Raw genomic sequence first — 23,014 nt, forward strand, 5'->3', positions numbered from 1 at the left:
AGTGGAATAAAGTACTGAGAATATACTTGCTGAAATTTAAAATGTATGTTTTTGTTTATAGGCACACAAGTCTCTGAATTTTGTTTCGACACTGCTTCAGATTACTATGTCGGAACAACTGGATTTACCTGTGAGACAAGCAGGCAAGTTTCCTGAATTATTTTCTTGAATGTATGTAAATATTATTGTTTAAAAGATTCTGAATAGCAGAAGTATCTTGGGGTGGCCCTCCAATGATTTTCTTCCTGGAAATCAGTTTGCCCTCATGTGTTTACTGCAAATAGCAGGTATCTTGATATTTGGTGGCAGAGTTTAAAGGAATGTAGTATTTCATTGAATTAAAAGAGAAACTCGAAAGAGAAAACTGATGGGGTTTATTAAAAGATTGTTTAGCCCTTGAGGTATAGCCCGGTTGGAGCATCGTCCCTTAGTGGAAGGGCTGTGGGTTCAATTCCCAGTCTGAGTGCTTACTCTCCCCCCTCTGGATGCATCATGCAGGAGGCAACCAGTTGATGCTTCTCTCTTGCATTGATGTTTTTTTTTCTCTCTCTCCCTTCTCTCTTTCTCTCTCTAAAGGCAATGAAAACATGTTCTCAGGATAGGATAAAAAAAAATTTTAAAGACTCTTTGTATATGCAATTGTTCCTTAACAGCCATTTGTATTTATTGTTTATTTCAACAGTTTAAAAAGTGCTATTTCTTAGTTCAGATTTTAGTGAGGTGTTGAGCAATTCCCTCAGTATCAAAGCCTGTGGAAATATGGCACACTACTTCTGATATTATGTTAGTCTACAAAGTAATGCACTTCACATCTTTATGTTTTATTACCTAATTTCTTTGCAGATATATAAATTTCACAAGAACTATAAAGTATCAATAATGTCATCATTCTAGAAAAAACATTCTGATGCTATTTCTTGCTCTTTTGTTCTTTTATACCAATTTTGTTTAACAAATAACTTTCTCTGCTTTCTTTAGTGTATAGTGAGCATTTGCCTTTATTTTACACAGGGTTAGTCTTAAACGTTATATATATGTGTATATATATATATATATTTTAAAGATTTTACTTATTTTTAGAGAGAGGTGAAGGAAGAGAGGGAGAGAAACATCAATTGGCTACTTCTCATAGTCGCCGCAACTGGGGACAGAACCTAGAACCCAGGCATGTACCCTGACCAGGAGTCAAACTAGTCCTTCACTTTGCAGGATGATGCCCAGTTGAGTCACACCGGTCATGGCGAAAATTAAATTTTAATGGCTAAGTAATTTACCATAATGTACTATATGCAGTGACCTATTTCTTAATTGTTAGAATTTAATCTCAGGTCTGTTTTATTAACAATTGTATCCCCAGGGCCTAAAATATTGCCTGACACACTAAGGGTACTCAATAAATAAATGAATGAATATAATGTAATTGTTATGGTTTTTTTAAATTGGCATATAAGTTGCACAATAATGGAACATTTTTTGAACTATAAAATATAGTAACTTAACTGGACTCTAGCCAACAGTAAATCTTGTTATAAATTTCTCAAATAGAAAAAGATTGCATTGATCATTTTAACTGTTCCTTTTTTTTACTAATGAAGTTGATATTTTCCTATTTGGTTATTTTTAAGATAAGAATCTTTGATTTTGAGCCCTGGCTGGTGTGGCTTCGTCAAGTGAGTGTTGGCCTGTGAACCTGAAGGGTTGCCGGTTCAGTTCCCAGTCAGGGCACATGCCTGGGTTCAGGCCAAGTCCCCAGTAGAGGATGTGCGAGAGGCAACCACACATTGATGTTTTTCTCTCTCTCTTTCTCCTGTCCTTCCCTTCTTTCTAAAAATAAATAAGTAAAATCTTTAAACGATTAAAAAAAAGAACCTTTGCCTATTTTTACTAAGATTTTCAGTGTTTGGCATTTTGGAGGGACCTTAACAAATTTTAGAGACTTGATTATGTGTATTTTGTGTGTTACGTGGTTCTGAGTCCTTGATACCCTATGTATGAGTGGTGTCCATAATATCTTGTCCTCAACAGCCCTGCTCAGCTCATGTAGAATTGTGCCTATGGCTTCTTTTATGGAGTCCATCCATCTCATATTTTCTCTTCTCTTTTCTTGCTGTCTCCTATTTTTCCTAGGATTATTATATTTTCCAAAGAACCCTGACTTCTCGTAATCTTCCCTAAGTAGAACAGCTTCAGTTTTGTCATTTTTGTCTATGGGCAGTGTTTCAGGCCTAATTTGCTCTTTGACCCACTTGTTCATCTATGTGTCTTTCTGGTAGTCCAGGGTATCTGTAGAGTAAAATTAAATTGTACTAGGAAATATTTTCTTAGTTTTACAGAACCAGAAGCAACCAAACTATGGGACTGTCAAACATTTAAAAAATATAATCATTTAGAAGTTACATCCTTGCAATATTTGAATGGTACTTTGTAGTGTATCACCTGCTAGAGTTTGAAAGATTCTGTGTTTGTAGTAGAGTTCATTCTGGATGGAGTATCTTGAGATCGATGCAGTACAGTTCTTGCTTGTGGGACCAAACAACTTTTAAAATACCAAATCAACATTTTACAAATAAGTATATTTATCCCATTCCTATGTGCATTACAAGAGAAGGAAATACTTAGAGGCTGTGTCAGGTCTTAATTTGATCTTCGTTCTGTTTTGGAGCTAAAGAATCAAAATTCTAGTAGTATCAATCTGAAATATTACTTAGTGTTGTTTGACAACACTAAGTAACATTTGTTGAAGGGTATTTTAATGTATAGTCTTAATCTTTTAAAAAATATTATGAGGTGGGGTATTTTAATTCCCAAGATAAATCAAAGTAGAATATACAAATTATAGAGTTGTATTTGTTACCCTTATTTAAATAGGTGCCAGACTCTACGTAAGAGTTAATCATTAATCAGAGAAGAGCCAGTGTTTGCAGAATTTAGGAATTAATTAATTTTGAATAATTTCCCTTTCCTGTACATTAGTGATTGAGGTTCCCCCTCCCTGTTCATCCCTCTCTCTCCCTCTTCATTTGGGAGGAGAGGACTGTATAAAAAGCATTGTTAGCAATCTAGTTTAGTTTGAGTTAACTAGCAGTGTACATTATAGCATTGTGATAGCTGACAGAAAATAATCTGTAATTTTGAACATAGCAGATTCTTCCATGAAATAACATGAATTTGAAGCAGTGTAATTGTGGTGTGATTGAAATGCTTAGATTTGGCAACTGAGAATCTTGATATACTCTACTTTTTCTATGATAAAAATAACCTTTGTATTTTAGTTGGCCTGCTGTAACAGAAGACCATAGGCTGGGTGATTTATAAACAACAAATTTATTTCTCACAGTGCTGCAGACTGAGAAGTCCAAGGTTAAGGCATTGACAGATTTGGTGTCTGATGAGGACTCACTTTCTGGTTCACAGAACCTGAGACAGTGAAAGAGGGAGAGCAAGCTCTCTGGGGTCTCTATTATAAAGGCTTTAATCTCATTCATGAGGATAGAGTCCTAATAATGTACCAAAGGCTGTAATAACATCACATTGGGGATTAGGATTGCAATCTGAATTTTGGGGGGTGGGGGTGAGCACAAACATTTACTATGTAACAGTGATTTTAACTGTAGAATCTATTGGTGTGTATAGCTGGTTTTGTCTTTAGAGGCTTTATTTAGAAAAATTTATTTGTTAAGCCCTGGCTAGTGTGGTTCAGTGGATTGAGTGCCGCCCTGCAAATTGAAGGGTCACTGTTCCATTCCCAGTCTAGGGCATGTGCTTGTGTTACAGGCCAAGTCCACAGTAGGGGGCGTGTGAGAGGCAACCACACATTGATGATTCTTTCCCTCTCTTCCTCCTTCCCCTCCCCTCCCTAAAAATAAATAAATAATACCTTTTGGAAAAATTGTTAAAACTAACTTTCCTACAGAAAAGAGGGTAAAAAGTGTTATGAATAAATGTGATGTAAAAGGTCTATACAGTTTAATGTGTAGTGTGTTTATTTGCAAAGTTATCTTAGTGTCTGTTTAATAAAAATCTCTGGGTGACTTCTGTATGTAAGTATTAAATTCGTGTTTGATTATCAATTTTTATAATACTAAAATGCATATTTTATTTTATTTTTTTAAGGATCACATTACAACAATTACTCTGAAAGAAATGGAGGTGCAGACATTTAATAAGGGATTTTCTCAGTGCTTTCATAGTAAATACTCTTTTTTGAAATTAACTTATATTTCAGGTGTTATCTATTTGAAAAATATGGTAACGCAGTATTGGCCAGATCGAGAGACAGCACCACGGGATATATCCCCTTATACTATTCCAGAAGAAGATCGACATTGTATTCGAGAAAATATTGTAGAGGCCATTATCCATTCTCCTGAGCTCATCAGGTATTTACATATATATTTTTTAAACTTGTTCATTTTATAGGTATATAATTTGTGGGGGTTTGGGGAGGGCATGAAGGAGGGTCTCTTCAGAACATACAAACCTGTCATTTTTATGACAGAAAACTTAAATGCTGTAACCGTTTTTTTGTTGTTGCTGTTTAATTTTTGTACTGTAATTAAATTATGTATTTATAAAACCAAAAACTTTTAAACTTCATGTAAAACTTGTGAAATACAGTGTGTTCAGATGAAAGAGGATAAAGAAAACTACAGAATGTTGTCATATAATTTATATTACAGTCTTTTGTTCTTTGAAATAGTAGGGACATAGAGTTTTGCTCAGTAACTTATTTTTGTCTAAAGTGGCCTTTTGGGGGTTTGTTTGTTTTTAAGTTAGCAAAATCTCACCTAGGTAGCATTTCTTCCTCCTTATTGCTTATTTTTGACTTTCAGGGTACAGCTTACTACATGTATTCATCATATCATTAAACATGATTACCCAAGCCGCTGGACTGCCATTGTGGACAAAATTGGCTTTTATCTTCAGTCTGATAACAGTGCATGTTGGCTAGGAATTCTTCTTTGCCTTTATCAGCTTGTGAAAAATTATGAGTAAGTGTCTCTTTCAGTTCCTATAGCATTTTGAGAAATGGGAAAAGTTTGGAAAATGTAAGCAAATTTGATTGAACATCTAAAATTACTTTTGGTGTATATTGGTTTGGCCAAAAAGTTCATTTGATTTTTTTCCATAAGATGGCTCTAGTAGCGCTTATTTGTCTTTAACTTCATTCGAAACAATTTTGATAGATTGTTTTGTGACAGCGTGCATTTAGAAAAAATCTTATCAAAATTGGTGAATTTTTGTGTAGCTGTTTAAATGTAGAAGATGGAAGAAAATAAGCAACACTTTCAGCATATTATGCTTTATTATTTCAAGAAAGGTAAAAACAAATACCAAAACCTTTGTGTAGTGTGTGGAGAAGGTGCTGTGACTGATTGAACATGTTAAGAGTGGTTTGTGAAGTTTTATGCTGGAGAATTGTCGCTGGATGATGCTCTACTGTTAGGTAGATCAATTGAAGTTGATAGCAATCTAATCGAGACATTAATTGAGAACAATAAACGTTATACCATGCAGGAGATAGCCAACATAACTCAGAATACCCAAATTAGTGAAGTTATTGGTGAAAGTGAAAAATGTGTCTTTTATGGGGAAAAAAAAAACGTGGACTTTTTGGCCAACTAATATATTAAAATTAGACTTTAATTGTGTTCTCTTTTTGAAATAGCATTCTTATTTTAATTCTGCAGTCTCTTCTGTTGATTCAACTAATAAACTATCTGTGTCCTTTTTTTCTTATTAGAAAAATCATGTTTCCCTATTAAAAAAATCAGTTATCTCTAACTTCTCAATATGGGAACGACTCAGAAGTCGTTTGGTTTTTGGTTTTGTTTTTTAAATGTGGAGGGAATCATAGTACACTGAGCATTAGAGCTCTTTATTGCTTTTGGCTTTCTGTGAGTTTTTATCTTAATTTGGGATCTTGATAGCTTACAAGAACCTATCTCTAATTTTTTTTTAAGAAAAATATGTTGGAATTTCATGACCATTTTTAATCATTGTGTTTTAAGGGATTCATAGTCACCTGTTTCAGTGTTTGCATATTTCAGCAAATTATAGTTCATATTAGTATGAGTAAGAGATTATTTTAAACCAAGAAATCATCTTAGATCTGGGTTTAGGGATAAGAAAAATATATACCCTTGGAAGCTGAGATATATAGTGCTAAAAGGAATAAGTCAAATATCAAAGGGGTTTTTCTCTTGTGTGTGTGGTGAAAGTAATGAAATTGATAGGCACATGAAAGTTTTGACGTTAGAAAATTATGAGGAAATGTTGAGGAACATTTACACCATGATGGTGGCTTTATTCCCAGTCCTAACAGCCACACAGATGCCATTGTGATCCTTGTAATTATGGTGCTTGTAGTTAGCCTCTGATACCATTTTTGGATCCCATCTCAAAGTTGCTGATGAACTGCTGCATTTGTTCTGAGCAGGAGAGAAATATACCATTTACAGCATTGGTACTGGTGTTTTCTTGTGTTCCCACCAGCTACCCATCTTCCTGCTAAGGAATGTTCCAGCTGTTGCTCCAACCCCTGTCAGAGTGCCAGTTGTTGTAGTTCTGGTAAGTGAGTGACTAAAATGAGAGAGAATAACAATAATAAGCTGTATTGTCATTGAGGAGAGGTCCAAGTCTCTTCTGTCCTATAATCTTAGCAGGAGAGAGTTTGAAAGGGATTTTTTAAATGGGAGACACAGGAGGCTGCTACAATATTGGAATTCCAGTTCATTTTCAGCCATTGTTTTATTGTGGAGCACAAGGTATTCACAAGGGATCTGTGTGGACTGAAGCAGTTCTAAGAAAATTGGAGAAATTGGAAGTTGTGGTGGCCTTCAGGAGCATAGATCCTCAGGAAATACTTGTCAGTTGAAGGAGCACAGCAGGAGCACTTGAAGAGGAAGGCAAGTCACACCAAATGAATGGAGTAGTGTGAACAAAAAGAAAGGTACAGAGGTGGAAATGAGACTTTGTCTTTAGTGGGTACTGAGGACACTACTATAGTATGGATAATTTCTGTTGAGGGTTTGGGGGTAATTTTGGACTTTCAGACTGGGACTATGCTAAAGAGGATTTTGAATGTCACAGGAAATTTGGATGTGATCTTTTAGATACTGGTGAACTATTGAAGTTTTTTTTCTTTTTTTTTTTTTAACAGAAAGTTATGGTCTAGTATTTAAGAATTTCCTATCAATATGGCTCACCAGATTGACACACTGTAGCCTTGTAGTGGGGCTTTTACTGATGACACAATTTCACAAGTTCAGGAACTTAGTCTTATGGAATAGTAATTTGTTTCCTACCGTAAATTACTTTTATACCAATTATCTTAGATTAGCAACTAGTACCACCCAACTTCTAGTCCTCTACTCAATGTAGAGGGGGAAGTGGGAGAGAATGTCTAGCTTAAGTTGGTATTCAAACTCTTGGTGTGGGTGATCACTTGGGTTGAATAAATGGAGAGAGGTACATAATATAGTTCTCACCTTTATTGTTAAAAGGGAATATTGTCAATAATTATTATAGTTTGTATAATCAGATTGGAGAGTGCACATGGCTTTGTTTTATAATGTTTTATCAACTCAAATATACGAATAACCTTTTAAAATGTATGTGCTAGGTATATTTTCTTTTTTGTTGTTTTGGTTTTTTTACATTTTTTAAATTTTAATCATTGTTCAAGTACAGTTTTCTCCCTTTTACTCCCATTCCAGCCCACCCACCCAACCCTCCCCACTTCCCTCCCATTAGCACCCTCCCCCTAGTTTTTGTCCATGTGTCCTTTAAATTTGTTCCTGTAAACCCTTCCCATTCTCCCCTGAAATTCCCTCTTCTCTCCTCTCTGGTCACTGTCAGCCTGTCCCCCATTTCAGTGTCTTTGGTTATATTTTGCTTGTTTCTTTGTTTTGTTGTTTAGGTTCCTGTTAAAGGTGAGATCATATGGTATTTGTCTTTCACGGCCTGGCTTGTTTCGCTTAGCATAACATAATGCTTTCCAGCTCCATCCATGCTGTTGCAAAGGGTAGGAGCTCCTTCTTTCTTTCTGCTGCATAGAATTCCATTGTGTAAATGTACCATAGTTTTTTGATCCATTCATTTACTGTTGGGCATCTAGGTTGCTTCCAGCACCTAGCTATTGTAAATTGTGCTGCTATGAACATTGGGGTGCATAGGTTCTTTTGGACTGGTGTTTCAGGATTCTTAGGATAGAGTCCCAGCAGTGGAATTGCAGGGTCAAAAGGCAGATCCATTTTTAGTTTTCTGAGGAAGTTCCATACTGCTTTCCATAGTGGTTGTACCAGTCTGCAGTCCCACCAACAGTGCACTAGGGTCCCCTTTTCACCACAACCTCTCCAACACTTGTTTGTTGCTTTGTTTATGATGGCCATTCTGACTGGTGTGAAGTGGTATCTCATTGTGGTTTTAATTTGCATCTCTCTGATAGCTAGCAGTATTGAACATTGTTTCATGTGTCTTTGGATCTTTTGTATGTCCTCCTTGGAGAATTGTATGTTCAAGCCCTTTGCCCATTTTTTAATTGGGTTGCTTGTCTTCTTAGAGTGGAGTTGTGTAAGTTCTTTATATATTTTGGATATTAAACCCTTGTCTGAGGTATCATTGGCAAATATGTTTTCCCATACAGTTGGTTCTCTTTTTATTTTGATACTGTTTTCTTTAGCTGTGCAAAAGCTTTTTATTTTGATGAGGCCCCATTTGTTTATTCTTTCTTTTATGTCCCTTGCTCTAGGAGACATGTCAGTAAAAAGGTTTCTGCAGCCCTGGCTGGCGTAGCTCAGTGGATTGAGCGCGGGCTGGGAACCAAAGTGTCCTAGGTTCGATTCCCAGCCAGGGTACATTCCTGGGTTGCAGTCCATAACCCCCAGCAACTGCACATTGATGTTTCTCTCTCTCTCTCTCCCTCTCCCTCTCCCTCTCCCTCTCCCTCTCCCTCCCCCCTCCCTCCCTCCCTCCCTCCCTTCCCTCTCTAAAAATAAATAAATAAAAATCTTTAAAAAAAAAAAGGTTTCTGCGTGAAATATCTGAGATTTTCCTACCTACGTCTCTTCTAGGACTTTAATGGTGTCACGTTTTATATTTAAGTCTTTCATCCACCTTGAATTTATTTTTGTATAAGGTATAAGTTGGTGCTCGAGTTTCATTTTTTTGCACGTAGCTGTCCAGTTCTCCCAACACCATTTGTTGAAATGGCTATTTTTATTCCATTTTATGTTGCTGCTTCCTTTGTCAAATATTAATTGACCGTAGAGACGTGGGTTTATTTCTGGGCTCTCTGTTTTGTTCCATTGGTCCATGCGCCTGTTTTTATGCCAGTACCAGGCTGTTTTGATTACAGTAGCTTTGTAGTATAGTTTAGTGTCAGGTATTATGATCCCTCCTGCTTTACTCTTCTTTCTCAAAATTGCAGCAGCTATTCGGGTCGTTTATGGTTCCATATAAATTTTTGAAGTGTTTGTTCTATGTCTGTGAAATAAGCCATTGGTACTTTAATAGGTATTGCATTGAATGTGTAAATTGCTTTTGGTAGTATGGACATTTTGACGATATTAATTCTTCCAATCCATGAACACGGTATATGTTTCCATTTGTTTGTGTCTTCCTTGATTTCTTTCCTGAGTGTTATGTAGTTTTCCGAATACAGGTCTTTTACCTCTTTGGTTAGGTTCATTCCTAGGTATTTTGTTTTTTCTTTTTGCTATTTCAAATGGGATTTTTTTCTTGATTTCTGCTTCTGCTGTTTCATTGTTGATGTGCAGAAATGCCTTTGATTTCTGGATATTGACTTTGTATCCCGCTGTTTTGCCAAATTCATTTATTAGGTCAAGCAGTTTTTTGGTAGCGTCTAGGATTTTCTATGTATACTATCATGTCATCTGCAAACAGTGACAGTTTTGTTTCCTCCTTTCCGATTTGGATGCCTTTTATTTCTTTTTCTTGTCTGATCGCTGTGGCTAAAACTTCCAGTACTATATTGAATAGAAGTGGTGAAAGTGGACATCCTTGTCTTGTTCCTGATCTTGTGGAAAAGATTTTAATTTTTGCCTATTGAGTATGATGTTGGCTGTAGGTCTCTCATATATGGCCTTTATTATGTTGAGGAATGCTCCCTCTATTCCCACTTTGCCAAGTGTTTTTATCATGAATGAGTGCTGTACCTTATCAAATGCTTTTTCTGCATCAATTGATATGATCATGTGGTTTTTGTCTTTGCTTTTGTTTATGGGATGTATTACATTTACTGATTTGCGAATATTGAACCATCCTTGCATCCCTGGAATGAATCCCACTTGGTCATGGTGTATGATCTTTTTAATGTACTGTTGGATGCGGTTTGCCAGTATTTTGTGGAGGATTTTAGCGTCAGTGTTCATCAGCGATGTTGGCCTGAAGTTTTCTTTCTTTGTTGTGTCTTTATCTGGTTTTGGAATTAAGATGATGTTGGCCTCATAAAAAGAGTTTGGGAGACTCCCATCTTTTTGGATTTTTTGGAATAGCCTGTGAAGGATAGGGGTTAGCTCTTCCTTAAACGCTTTGTAGAATTCTCCTGTGAAACCATCTGGTCCAGGGCTTTTGTGTGTTGGGAGTTTTTTGTATATTTTCTCAGTACATTAAAATATTTAAAATAATCTGTCAGTTTTGTTTAATAGTCTCAGTCATTATTTGTGTGAACATTTCTCTTGGTGTTTTTTATTCTTGGCAATTGACTTTGGTTCTCATTTTCACCCAATAGCAAAAATAATAGAGCTTTTTAAAAATGTACTCAGATATTCAGTTCTCTTTTTTTAAATTCTCACCAAGGACTTTTTGTTTTTTTCCATTTTCATGTTTGTTTTCTTTCTTTTTTCTTCTTCTCTTGTTTTCTCTTCTCTTTTTTTTTGAGAGAGGAAGGGAGAGAAACATCTGTGTGAGAGGTTGCCTCTCATAGGTGCATGGACCCAGGATTGCTTTTGCCTGGACCAGACCCAGGGATGAACCTGCAGCCTGGGCATGTGCCCTGACTTGGGAAACAAACCACAACCTTTCAGTTGTGGTTCAGTGGTCCAGCCAGGGCAGAATATGCAATTCTTACATACATTTTTACTATTCAGAAAATCTACCAGTAGGTAACCTGGATTCTGGTAAAAAGAAACCAACTTAATGCCTTGTAGATAACCTAATCTAAAAAGAAAAGCTATTGCTTTTTAGAATGTTGACCTCTTGCCTTGGCTGGTGTAGCTCAGTGGAGTGAGTGTGGGACTGTAAACCAAAGGGTCACTGGTTTGATTCCCAGTCAGGGCACATGGCTGGGTTGCAGTCCCGACCCCCAGTAGGGGGCGTGTGAGAGGCAATCACACATTGATGTTTTGCTCCCTCTCTCCTTCCCTTTCCCTCTCTCTAAAAATAAAATAAAATCTTAAAAAAAATTAGAATGACTTCTTAAACACTACTTTGTATTTTGCAAAGCTGTTATGCCTACTGACTCCTTAATAATGGAAGCTGGAGTTACTTTTTCATAGTTCTATACTAAAAATTCGATTATTTAATTTCCCTTTTGAAATAAAGCAACAGACCTTTCAACAATCCAGCTAAAATGCTAAGGGATCCATAAGTGAAAATGTCTCAGGTTAGCAATTCGTTAGCCATAATCATGGAGCAAAATGTGATTTAGAATTCAGGATTTTTTGGATTTAGGAAGGAAATAAGGTTCATGTTATACATATTAAGCAATGTTGATATTGAAATCTGTACCAGCAACAAGTGAAGATGGAAGGCCGGAGGGGCACTGTGCCATCGCAGCAAGTGTGCAGGCCCTTTTTTGGAACCTGCTGCAGGTGTGAAGCTCATCGTGGGGCTGGCAGCAGGATGGAAAAGTTAATAAAGAACCCCTTTTACTGTACAAGAAGAGTCTCAGATAATATTTTTAACCATTAAGGACTCAGTAAAACTAGGTACCTCCCCATTTCACACTTGAAGATCATCATTCAAGCAAATTAGAGCTCTTCCTATAGGATGAAGTTACATCCAGATAAACCCATTGTTAAACCTATCATAAGTTGAAAATATTGCTACTTCTTGCCCTGGCTGGTGTAGCTCAGTGGATTGAGCGCAGGCTGCGAACCAAAGTGTCGCAGGTACGATTCCCAGCCAGGGTACATGCCTGGGTTGCAGGCCATAACCCCCAGCAACCGCACATTGATGTTTCTCTCTCTATATATATGTATCTCCCTCCCTTCCCTCTCTAAAAAAAAATAAATAAAATTTTTAAAAAAGGAAAAAGAAAATATTGCTAGTTCTTCATAGACATTTTTTAAAAATCAATATTTAACTGTTTGGAAATGAAACATTATTTAAAACCCTACCAAACTCCTAATTCCAAAGAATTGGCAACATTCTCTGATCAAGAAAAGAAGTGACTGTATGCTGCAAGTATCCTGCCACTGGTCCCATTTTTTTTCCTACTCGAATTTGAATAAAATATGGAGAAATGGTGCTTTGGTGACAACTGTGGTCTTAATAGGACTAACTGTGCAGTGAACAGTTTCTCTTGATTCTTATTCAGATTCTGGAAAACTTCCTATGTTTGGCAATTCTGAAGCTCAGAGACACTGGCAAGAAATTAGTTACCATTTACCAAACTATGGTATTTTCACAGCAGTGATTAACAATGTACTGTATTGGGGATTGTATTATATACCTCTTACAGCTTATCACAGTATTTTATGTGTGTATGTGACAAGGCCATAATCCAGACTGGATTTCTCTCTATACCTCACATGAATATGAGTCAAGTGCATAAGCTCTTCATGCGTGCTACAGTGTTAATTGCCTGTTTGCTGATTACATACCTGCAGTGGTTTTGTACTGTTGTTGTTTAAAAGAAATGTCAACTAAGAAAAACATTGCTAATGCATTATGCATATGCTGTATCCAGGCCTTATTCTTACTAACTATGGACATTTTTAGTATCCTTTACTAATTTAGAAATAAAGTTATGAAATCTAGGCTTATATGTGTTATGCTGTCATTCTCTGATACCAATCTTATTTGTTAAGCAGTGTACTTGCTTATATAGACTATTTTCACAATGATATGTGAGAATCTCTTCACAAAGCTTTAACTTACATAGTAAAATAAAGATTTGCTAAAAGTAGAATTGCTTTTTTCACACCTGTTTGTCTTGGTAACTGATTAGCTCTTTCAGAGAATGGGGAAAAGGGAACCAAGTATAATTATACTCTCCTAATTTGAAAAAGGTATAACATACCTTTTATCTTTTGTAATGTTATCTGACATTGACAAAGGAAAAAAGAATTTTAACCCTTTTTTGAGTTTTAAAACAAGATGTTTCTCTCACAGTGGTGGCTGGGAGCTCCAGGGAACTGAATAATTAAAATTTTACTATGTGGATTTTATATGTAATTTCTATAACTAAAATAAGGAACATTCAAATAAACAAATCTTGGAGAAAAGTTTAAAAAATCTATACCACACTCAATAATAAAACACATTATTATATATTGGCTATAAAATATGTGAATATTTACTCCAAATGGAATAAATGATGATCATAAATAGCCTGCTGAGGTTGGGTTTTGTTGCTGGGTGGGTTTATTAAAAAAACTTCTGGTTTATAATGCTTTTAGAAATACAATATTTTTCTACTTTATAAATGCCACTCTGCCTTAATTTGTTGAATGTAAATTACTTAAGATGATAAAATATAATTGATTTATATCTATTGGCTGCTAATGTTTAAAAGCCAAATCATTGTAGCTCTTCAGTTATTCAGTCTTCAGAATTAGAAATAACATCATGAAGTGGTTAAGAGGGGCAGACCCTGGATCTTGACTGCTGAGGTCATATCTAGATCGTGTATTTGGGAAGATAGTTACCTTGCCTGTGCCTCTGTTGCCTCAGCTATAGAAAAGAGGATACTAATGGGGCCTTGAAGATTATGAACTGATGGTAAATGCTGAGTAAATGTTATATATTCTTTTATTATTTGAAGTTTTTCTAAAATTGCTTTTGGTTGCAGAGTAGGTTTTTCTTTATTTGCTTTTATTTGTATAAACAAACAAGTAAATTTGTATGTCATCTATAAATAAAATTGTGAAGTGAAAGTAAATTTTTACAGAATTAGTTTGTATTCCTACCCAAAGGTACAAGAAACCAGAGGAACGGAGTCCATTGGTAGCAGCAATGCAGCATTTCCTGCCAGTGCTGAAGGACCGTTTATTCAGCTTCTTCCTGATCAGTCTGATCAGTCTGTTCTCATTCAGAAACAATTTTCAAGATCTTCTATGCTCTTGTTCAGGTAATTTTTATAAAGCCGGTTTTTTTAGTATAAAAAGCCAGTGTATCTAGATTAAGTGGACGATTTGTTAGTCAAATATAAATTGCCAAAATTATAAGTATATTAAAAGTATAACCAAGCATACTTACCCAAATACACAAACAAGTCTAATAATCTTAAATTATAAATGGTCAGTCTTAAGTTCTCTTAAACCATCCAACATTATTTACAAAATTAATAAATTTTTTCTTGTACCTTTCACCTTAAGAATTCACAAGTCTGAAAATCAGTTACTTGATTATAGTTTATATCTAACAAGTACCCTGATATGCAAAATATACATAGATTACCCCAATAATTACAAAACCTATTCCTAAGCTTACATTACACAAAAATACTAATACCGTGGGCTTGACTGGCATATCATAATGGGTGTCAACACTTTTGTATATTCTAAATCTTTGGAGTAAAAGGTAACCACTAAGGAAATGGTTTGTATCTGTATTCTCAGTGTATATAATTATGTAAGAAACCTTGAGTTTTTTATCAGGATTAAAATTTTGGTTCTTTTTGTACCATATAGCCATAGAACGATTCATCTCCTCCACCAGGACCTTGGTGCAATTCATGCATTTACTTTTTAAATCTCATTTAAATAGACTTATGACTTGACCTCCACTGAAACTGTAACTGCTCACTCCCTTGTTTGGTTGGATTTTGCATGTCTTTGCTAGGTCTTTAAAGATAATCTAATATCTCCATTCTTAACCTAGGAGCACTTTAAATGGCCTCTTCTTATGCAGTTATTTCTTTTTAAAGTGCTTTGATAGACTACAGGTATACTGTACTGTTCTACTCTTCCCACTGGTAGAACCTCTATCTTTTAGATTAAAAATAATTTCTTTTTGTGAATTATTTTAGGGCATAGGACAAAATATCTCTGCAACAAATTTTTTGAGACTAGCATACCTTGATATAAAATACGAGTATAGCCTCTTCTCATTTGTGAAAATATGTCCTAAAATCCTAAATAGGATATTGATTTTATGAGCCTACTAAGAGAGACGATTTTACCATCACCACCATCCCACCACTATAAAACAAAAGAGAGAGAGGATTTATTCTAAGAATGCAAGAATGGATAACAGTAAGAAATCTTGTGATTTAACTCGTAACTTGAAAAGAAAGGCCTGTAAACCACCTTGAGGATGTCCTTCTTGCTTTAAATAAAATTCTAAGAATCCTGTAATTGAAATTCCTTAACTTGATGAGAAAATGTTCATGAGAAACCCACAGTAAATACACCTTATGGTGAAAATAAGATATATTTCCAGTAATTTGGGAAGAAGACAAGGATGCCCACTGTCTTTGCCACAATTCTCCAGTACAGGTAACTAACTAAATTGCCTGTGTACTAAAAACAAGAAATGTGGATTGAATGAAATACTTTTCGTAGGTGTTGTATAGAATAAAAGAAAGTGTAATTTTCTTTCATAGGATTTTAAAAATTAATAGTTGATTTTAATTTAGTATACACTACCACTGGAGCTGATAACCAACAGAACCTGACAGAATGGATAGAAATTTTGAAGACTGTTGTGAACAGGGATGTACCTAATGTAAGTCTCTTTGTGATCTCTTACATTACTAAACATAAATATTTAGTTTAATCTTTTGAGAATGTTAACTGCTATTCTCTGTAACATCTTTATAAACTTTGGTGGTTCATGATGCAGATATTTCTAGATAGACACCATTTCATTGTTTACATATATGCATATACTTAGTAAAAATTTGTGAAGCGTTATTTCATATACTATTGTTTAAATGCTAGTATATCTCTGTTAATTTCATCCTGATACTTCTGTTTCTTTTCAGTTTTTAATTAAGAGCTCATAACATGTATTACCTCTCATAGTTATAAATTTTTTTTGTTATGCGAACTTTTAAAATTGACTTTCTTAGCACTTTCAGATACAAATACAATATTGTTAACTGTAATCATGGTATACATTACATCCCCAGAATTTATATATCTCATAACTGGATTTGCTCCTTTTGACCACCTTCCTGGTGATTAACTTATGGTAATCATTTCACAATATATACATATATCAAATCATTCTGTTGTATACCTTAAACTAATACAATGTTATATATAAATTACATCTTTTAAAAAGTCCATAGTTAGATTTTTAGCCTAATAATTTTTTAAGACATCTGATGAACAAGAAAGAAACTTGTAAGTTGATTAAACTTTATAGTTATATTACTTGTTTTTCTAAATAATTTTATAGAAATATAACTTATAAAACATAAACTGACCCTTTCAAAGTATCTTGATTCAGTGGTTTTCGGTTCATACAGAAGTATCCAACTATGCTTTTTTCTTTTTATATTAATCACAATTTTAAAAATAACTAGTTTTTCTTTATAATCTAGTTTAGTGGATTTTCACCTGGTATGCCATAAGAATTTATTAAACATGTAGTACTTGACTTTAGTTAGGGACACTGGCTACTTTTTCCTTATTGTCAAATTAAAAAATGACAGCTGCCAATACAGCAATAGACATCCAGTATGAATGAATCAAAATTATAACTATTTTTGTCAGGTTGGCAAAAAAGTAATTAATTTATATGTGCCATGAGATGAAAAAGGTTGAAAATTACTGATTAGTTTTCTGGAGAGGTAGGAGGGACTTTACAATCCTGAATTACTTAATGTATTTTAGTGCTTTTTCTATCATACTTTTTTAAAATCTTCAAAAAAAAAAATCTTGCTGAATTTATTTTACACAGACATGGAAGAGTTCTGCTATTTATCCAACATAATTTTCTTAGTGGTGTAAGTTAAAAAAAAGAAGAAAAAGGAGAAACCTGTCTTGTAGCAATAAGCTACAAATTTTTACTTTAAAAAATAAATAAATAGGACATTTCCTTCACTTCATAGGAAGCTGTTGTAGTTTGATGTGTATTTTTCTGTATATACTTAATACAACTATAAAATATATATAAATTTTCATATTCTGAACCTTTTTGGTATAATTTACAATCATAAACATGCATATATTATAAGAAAATAGTTCAATGAGTTATGACAGTCACCTGCACCCACATAAATCACCTAGCATGGTTACTCATGGCTTGTTCTAGTCATCCCTACCATCACATTCTCATTTCCAGCATCATAGATTAGTTTTGTCTGTTCTAGAACTTAATGTAAAAGTACGTTTTCTTGTATCTACCTTCTTTTGCTTAATATATTTATCAGATGTATTAAGTTGTGTTGTGGTAGTTATTGCTAAGTAGTATCCCATTATGTGGATACACTACTGTTTATATAAAAGTTGGATATACAAATTGATGGATGTGGGTGGTCTCAGAATTTTAGTATTAGATAAAACTACTATGAATGTTCTTACACAAGTCTCTGTGATCATATATATTGTCATTTTTCTTGAGCTGAAAACCGAAGAATGAAATTGGGTCACAGCATAGGTATATGATTTCTAATGTAGTTGTTCCATTGATGTCACTGACAATGTATGGGAGTTTTAATTGCCATAACTTAAAAATGTGTCAGGATATCTGAGGTAAATATAGTGATCTAATCTATTCATCTTTTATGGAAGTTCCATAATTAAACATTCCCTTATTAATGAAAAGTTCTTGGCAGTTTTTCACTATTACAAATAGTTTTGCAAATGAATATTCTCATACATGTATTATTATTTATACTAATATTTCTGAAATGGAGTTTCTCACAGTGTTTTGATTTGAACTATACTGGTTTTGATTAAACTACTTGCCATGGCCTTGATTTTATATTATGTGGGACTTGAGTAAAATGTTTTGGTTTAAGCGTGAAAAGAATTTTAAAAAGCATATCCTTCATGAATAAGTAGCTGAAGTACTGGAAGTGCCTCATATTTAAATAAGGGTTAGGACTTTTTCAAATCTAGCTCTTTAGTGTGAAAGGCCACTATAGGAGGAGGATTCATGTTTTTGAGAATCTGTTCTCACCTCATACTGTTTCTCCTACATTTTATCATCTTTATTATCTATCATTAATAAATGTCTCTTTAAATAAGGAAACACTTCAAGTTGAAGAAGATGATAGGCCTGAGTTACCATGGTGGAAATGTAAGAAGTGGGCTTTACATATTTTAGCAAGGCTTTTGAAAGGTAAGCTCCCAGATATATGATGATTTAAGTTCATTTTTTCAGACTTTTGGTTTATAAGTGCTGATATAAAACAAAAAGAAACAATGGGCATTTTTAATGTTCTTTTAGATATGGAAGCCCTGGCAATGTTTCCAAGGAGTATAATGAATTTGCTGAAGTCTTTCTGAAGGCATTTGCTGTTGGTGTGCAGCAAGTAAGTCTAAGATAATTTTTCTAAATAAAAACATAGTATTATTAGGTTAATTTCTGTCTTATTTTATTAGAAATTAAATAACAATAAACTTGTTACATATTAATGTAGATGATGTTTTCTGTTAAAAATAAATTTTCCAAAATGAAAAATTTTTAGTGAGAGGAAATGGTATTGTTAATACATTTTTATTATTGTCTTTAATGTCTGGCTTCATAAAAGTCATCTGTATACTCATCTGCATCTGTATTCAGTCTGTTTTAATTTGTTTTGGTGGACATAAAGACAATTTGGCTTTAGAGATAAGTTGGGAAATGAAAGAATGTTCCAATAGACTTTTTTTTAATCATTTTTTTAAAGATTTTATTTATTTATCTTTAGAGAGGAAAGGGAGGGAGATGGAGAGAGAGAGAGAGAAACATCAATGTGCAGTTGCTGGGGGTTATGGCCTGCAACCCAGGCATGTACCCTGGCTGGGAATCGAACCTGGGACACTTTGGTTCGCAGCCTGCGCTCAATCCACTGAGCTACGCCAGCCAGGGCTCAATAGACTTTTCACATAGTTTTGGAACTTCTTTAATATTACACCAAAATTGAATGGTGTAGTTTCTTAAAGGTTAATTGCAATGTAAAGTTTGAAACTAACTGACTGAACATTTCATGTTCCATTATAATAACACACATTGGTCTGTATAGGGCTTAGATGGCTCTTTCATCCATACATGATTTTGTAACATTCTTCACTGGACATTTAGAGGATGTCGATTCATTGAATTAATGCAGATTTTCCTAATGTTAATACATTTCGTTTTGCAATTTAAATCGTTAATACCAATACCAATCTCATCAGAAATATTTTCAAATAATTTTTGCTTGAAAGCTCAGATTTTAACACAAGTAACATATTGTTGGATATTTTTTTGAAGCAACAGGCTGATTTTATTCATTTTTGAGAAAAAATAATGCCATATGTACAAGTCTAAATAACCATAATTGGTCTATCAGTTTTTCTTTCAAGTATATGATAGTGTTTGATGGAACAAGCTACTATTTTCAGCTCTTCTTCTTATTGTCTTTGGTATATAGAAGACATGCTATTTATATTTTTCCCATTTAATAATATTTATAATAATTCTGGTTCATTGAGGACATTCTTTTTTTCTCGTTTTTTTATAAGGATGTTTGTAAGGAAAGCTTGTTCTATAATTATGTGGCCGTAAAGAATATGACTGCTGATTCACTTTGGTGCCACCCCATTCATGTTAGATACAAGTTTCACTACTCTTTTGTATCATTCATGCAAATGTTAAACACAGTAAAAAGGGCAAATAATGACAGCATTATGGTGAAAATAGTGTTGCCTTAACAGACCCCTTGAGGGATTAGTCACCCTATTTTTGACATTGGTTGTTCTTGAAATATGAAGTAGGATCAAAACTCTTGCCAGACATTAAATAGGGTATGTAGGTGAGTGTTTGGGTAATGTTTTCCTACAAGGTGAGTTTAACAATTATAGGGATGTCTCAGAATATTGCGTTATGTTTAATAAGTAGCATATGAATTACCCTTCTTTTTATATTTAATCAGAAACTAGTCCTTTGATAGAGTATTATTTCAGTTTGTTGATTTAAGTGGTTTCCTTGAGAATAAATGCAGTTCTGCAGTATATAATTTTTTTAATTACTTAATTCTGAGAAAGATGATGACCTGAATATTAAGATAAGTGTCATATGTTTTTGCTGGCTTGCAAGTCATTAATGTGTGTTTGGTTTTTGATCAAAATTTTTTCCCAAAGGTTTTATTGAAGGTGTTATATCAGTACAAGGAGAAGCAATACATGGCTCCTCGAGTTTTACAACAGACATTAAATTATATTAATCAAGGAGTTTCTCATGCACTCACCTGGAAGAACCTGAAGCCTCATATACAAGTAATAATTTTCTATCTGAAATGTTTTTCTAGAAAATACAATGGAAATAACATAAAATTCCAAAAGGTTTAAAAATGAGTTTTTTTATCTTGTATTGCTTAGTGTAGTTGTGGTCATTGTTTTGAGAGTAGAGTAGAAAAATGAGGAAAAACGCCCCTCATGAACTTATAAAAGCTATTTTATGAATATTCAGATTACCTTTTCATCCAAACTGTTCTTACTATTGGACTATGATTAGTTAAAATTTTAGTCATGTGATTTGGAGTAGGCAAAGGACTGTTTTACCAGATTGTTTTTGAGGGTAATTGGCTTATGTATTATTTTTATGAGTAATTTTTTTTGCTTTCTTTACAACTGTAGGACTTGATGGACTAAAATTTCCTGTGGTATTTTCTCAGATTACTACCAACGTACACATATTTTATTTTATAATTATTTGTTGCATAGAGGGAAGAGTAGGTACATTGATAGTTGATCTGAAAATGTAAAAAGCGTGATATTAAGCTTTAAAAAATATGTATTGTAGATTATGGAGTTACTTTTGTTTCATCACTTAACAGAAATTTGAAGGTTTAAATCTTAAGACTGACTTAAGGTTATTACCTTCTTAACTTTTAAATTTCAGGGCATTATCCAAGATGTTATTTTTCCATTGATGTGCTATACAGATGCCGATGAAGAACTTTGGCAAGAAGACCCTTATGAATATATACGCATGAAGTTTGGTAAGGGATTTTCACTTATTTAGAAATAAAATGTCAGTTAAGTTCGTATATAGTATACCTAGGGGGTATCAAAGTCTTTTACCTTTTGTACTCAGAAATCTTTGTCGCCCTAGCCATTGTGGCTTCGTTGGTCAGAGCATTCCATACACAGTAAGGATGCAGGTTCAGTCCTTGCCCTCACCCTTCCTCTCTAAAAAAGCAATGAAAAAAATACCTTTGGATGAGGATCAAAAAGATAATCTTGTGTTTCAGTGTAAGTTATTCATTGTTTAGACCAGCGGTTTTCAACACTTTTCATATCACAGCACACATAATCTAATCACTAAAATTGTGTGGCACACCAAGAATGTTCTTTGCCAATCTGGCAAAAACATAGATATAATTTTAATTAATTCACACCAGACAGTTATATGCTTGCTATCTGTCATTTCTTAAATTTGACAGTCTAAGGGAAAAAAAGGTCAGTGCTCCTGACTAAATAGTCAGGTATTGCATGTTTTAAAAAATTTTTGCAGCACACTGATTGGAAATCACTGCTTTAGATATTTCAGTGGAGGACATTTCATTAATTATAGCATTTGATAATTTTTAGCAGACACAGATTCAGTAGTGTTACTAAGTTTTTAGATGTGCTTCATGTCAAAACTTAGAAATTCAACACTAAGTGTCTAAACTATACTCTTGAATCCTGCATTAGTCATCATATAATGTGGGAATTGAGAAGATGAATACTCGAAGCTAGAATCACACAGAGTCTCTCCCTGGAACTAAAGAATTGTAATGGGCTGATATTGAGTATTTGTCCCTCTTCCTAGCAAAGTCTTAATGTATTTTTATATTTTCTTACTGGCTTTAACACACAATAACATCAGTTTCTGAGAGTTGGGGATCAGGGCATGGCTTAAAAGAATTGACTGCTTCAAAATCTCTCATGAAGTTGCAATCAAAGAATTTTAATGTACTTTTAGTAGTTTGTACTTTTGTGACCCTATTGTGAAAATTCTCAGTTGTAGTGCTTTATATGAAAGAAAATAATCATTAGGAGAAATTAATGGATTGTTAACATTTAGCCTGTACAGAAAAGACCTAGGATAGGCTTTTACAAAATTATATGGGTAATTTGGTACATTTCCATATTCACCTTGTGTGGAAATTTATAAACGTTTAAGGTTTGTGGTTTTTTGTTTGAGATTATTTTACTTACTTATTTATTTATTTATTTATTTATTTATTTGAGAGAGGAGAAAGGGGGGAGAGAGACACAGAAACATCTCAGAGAGAAACATGGATCAGTTGCCTCTCACACTCCCCCAACTGTGGGGACCTGGCCTGCAACCTTTCAGTGTTCAGGCCGGCACTCAACGCACTGAGCCACACTAGCCAGGGCTAAGGTGTTTTTTCTTGTTTTGTTTTCTTTTAATAACAGCATTATTTATACATCTTATAGCAGTGACTGTTGAAGAAATTAACTGTTTACTCTATTAATTTAAATTTATTCTCTAGATGTGTTTGAAGATTTCATTTCTCCTACAACTGCTGCCCAGACACTTTTATTTACAGCCTGTAGTAAGAGGAAAGAGGTAGGTTATTTAATGTGGAATACTTTGCTCTAACATTTAAAATTGGTTCATATACACAGTTTTAATGTTAACTGTAAGTCATTTTGTCATTAACTTTTTTAAGGAT

General features: G+C 34.1%; 1 protein-coding gene across 1 annotated transcript in view; it reads left to right on the top strand.

Annotated features, from left to right (window-relative positions):
- IPO7 (importin 7) overlaps positions 1-23,014 on the top strand; it is a 67,215-nt gene that overhangs the window by 15,550 nt on the left and 28,651 nt on the right. The window contains 13 exon segments of the mRNA XM_028516019.2: positions 62-143; positions 4,226-4,379; positions 4,833-4,991; positions 14,163-14,230; positions 14,233-14,286; positions 14,289-14,317; positions 15,827-15,845; positions 15,848-15,915; positions 18,390-18,478; positions 18,586-18,676; positions 20,469-20,603; positions 21,229-21,328; positions 22,832-22,908. Coding sequence (XP_028371820.1) covers positions 62-143; positions 4,226-4,379; positions 4,833-4,991; positions 14,163-14,230; positions 14,233-14,286; positions 14,289-14,317; positions 15,827-15,845; positions 15,848-15,915; positions 18,390-18,478; positions 18,586-18,676; positions 20,469-20,603; positions 21,229-21,328; positions 22,832-22,908 — 1,125 coding nt within the window.

Source organism: Phyllostomus discolor, chromosome 6, assembly GCF_004126475.2.
Source record: "Phyllostomus discolor isolate MPI-MPIP mPhyDis1 chromosome 6, mPhyDis1.pri.v3, whole genome shotgun sequence".
Taxonomy (NCBI): domain Eukaryota; kingdom Metazoa; phylum Chordata; class Mammalia; order Chiroptera; family Phyllostomidae; genus Phyllostomus; species Phyllostomus discolor.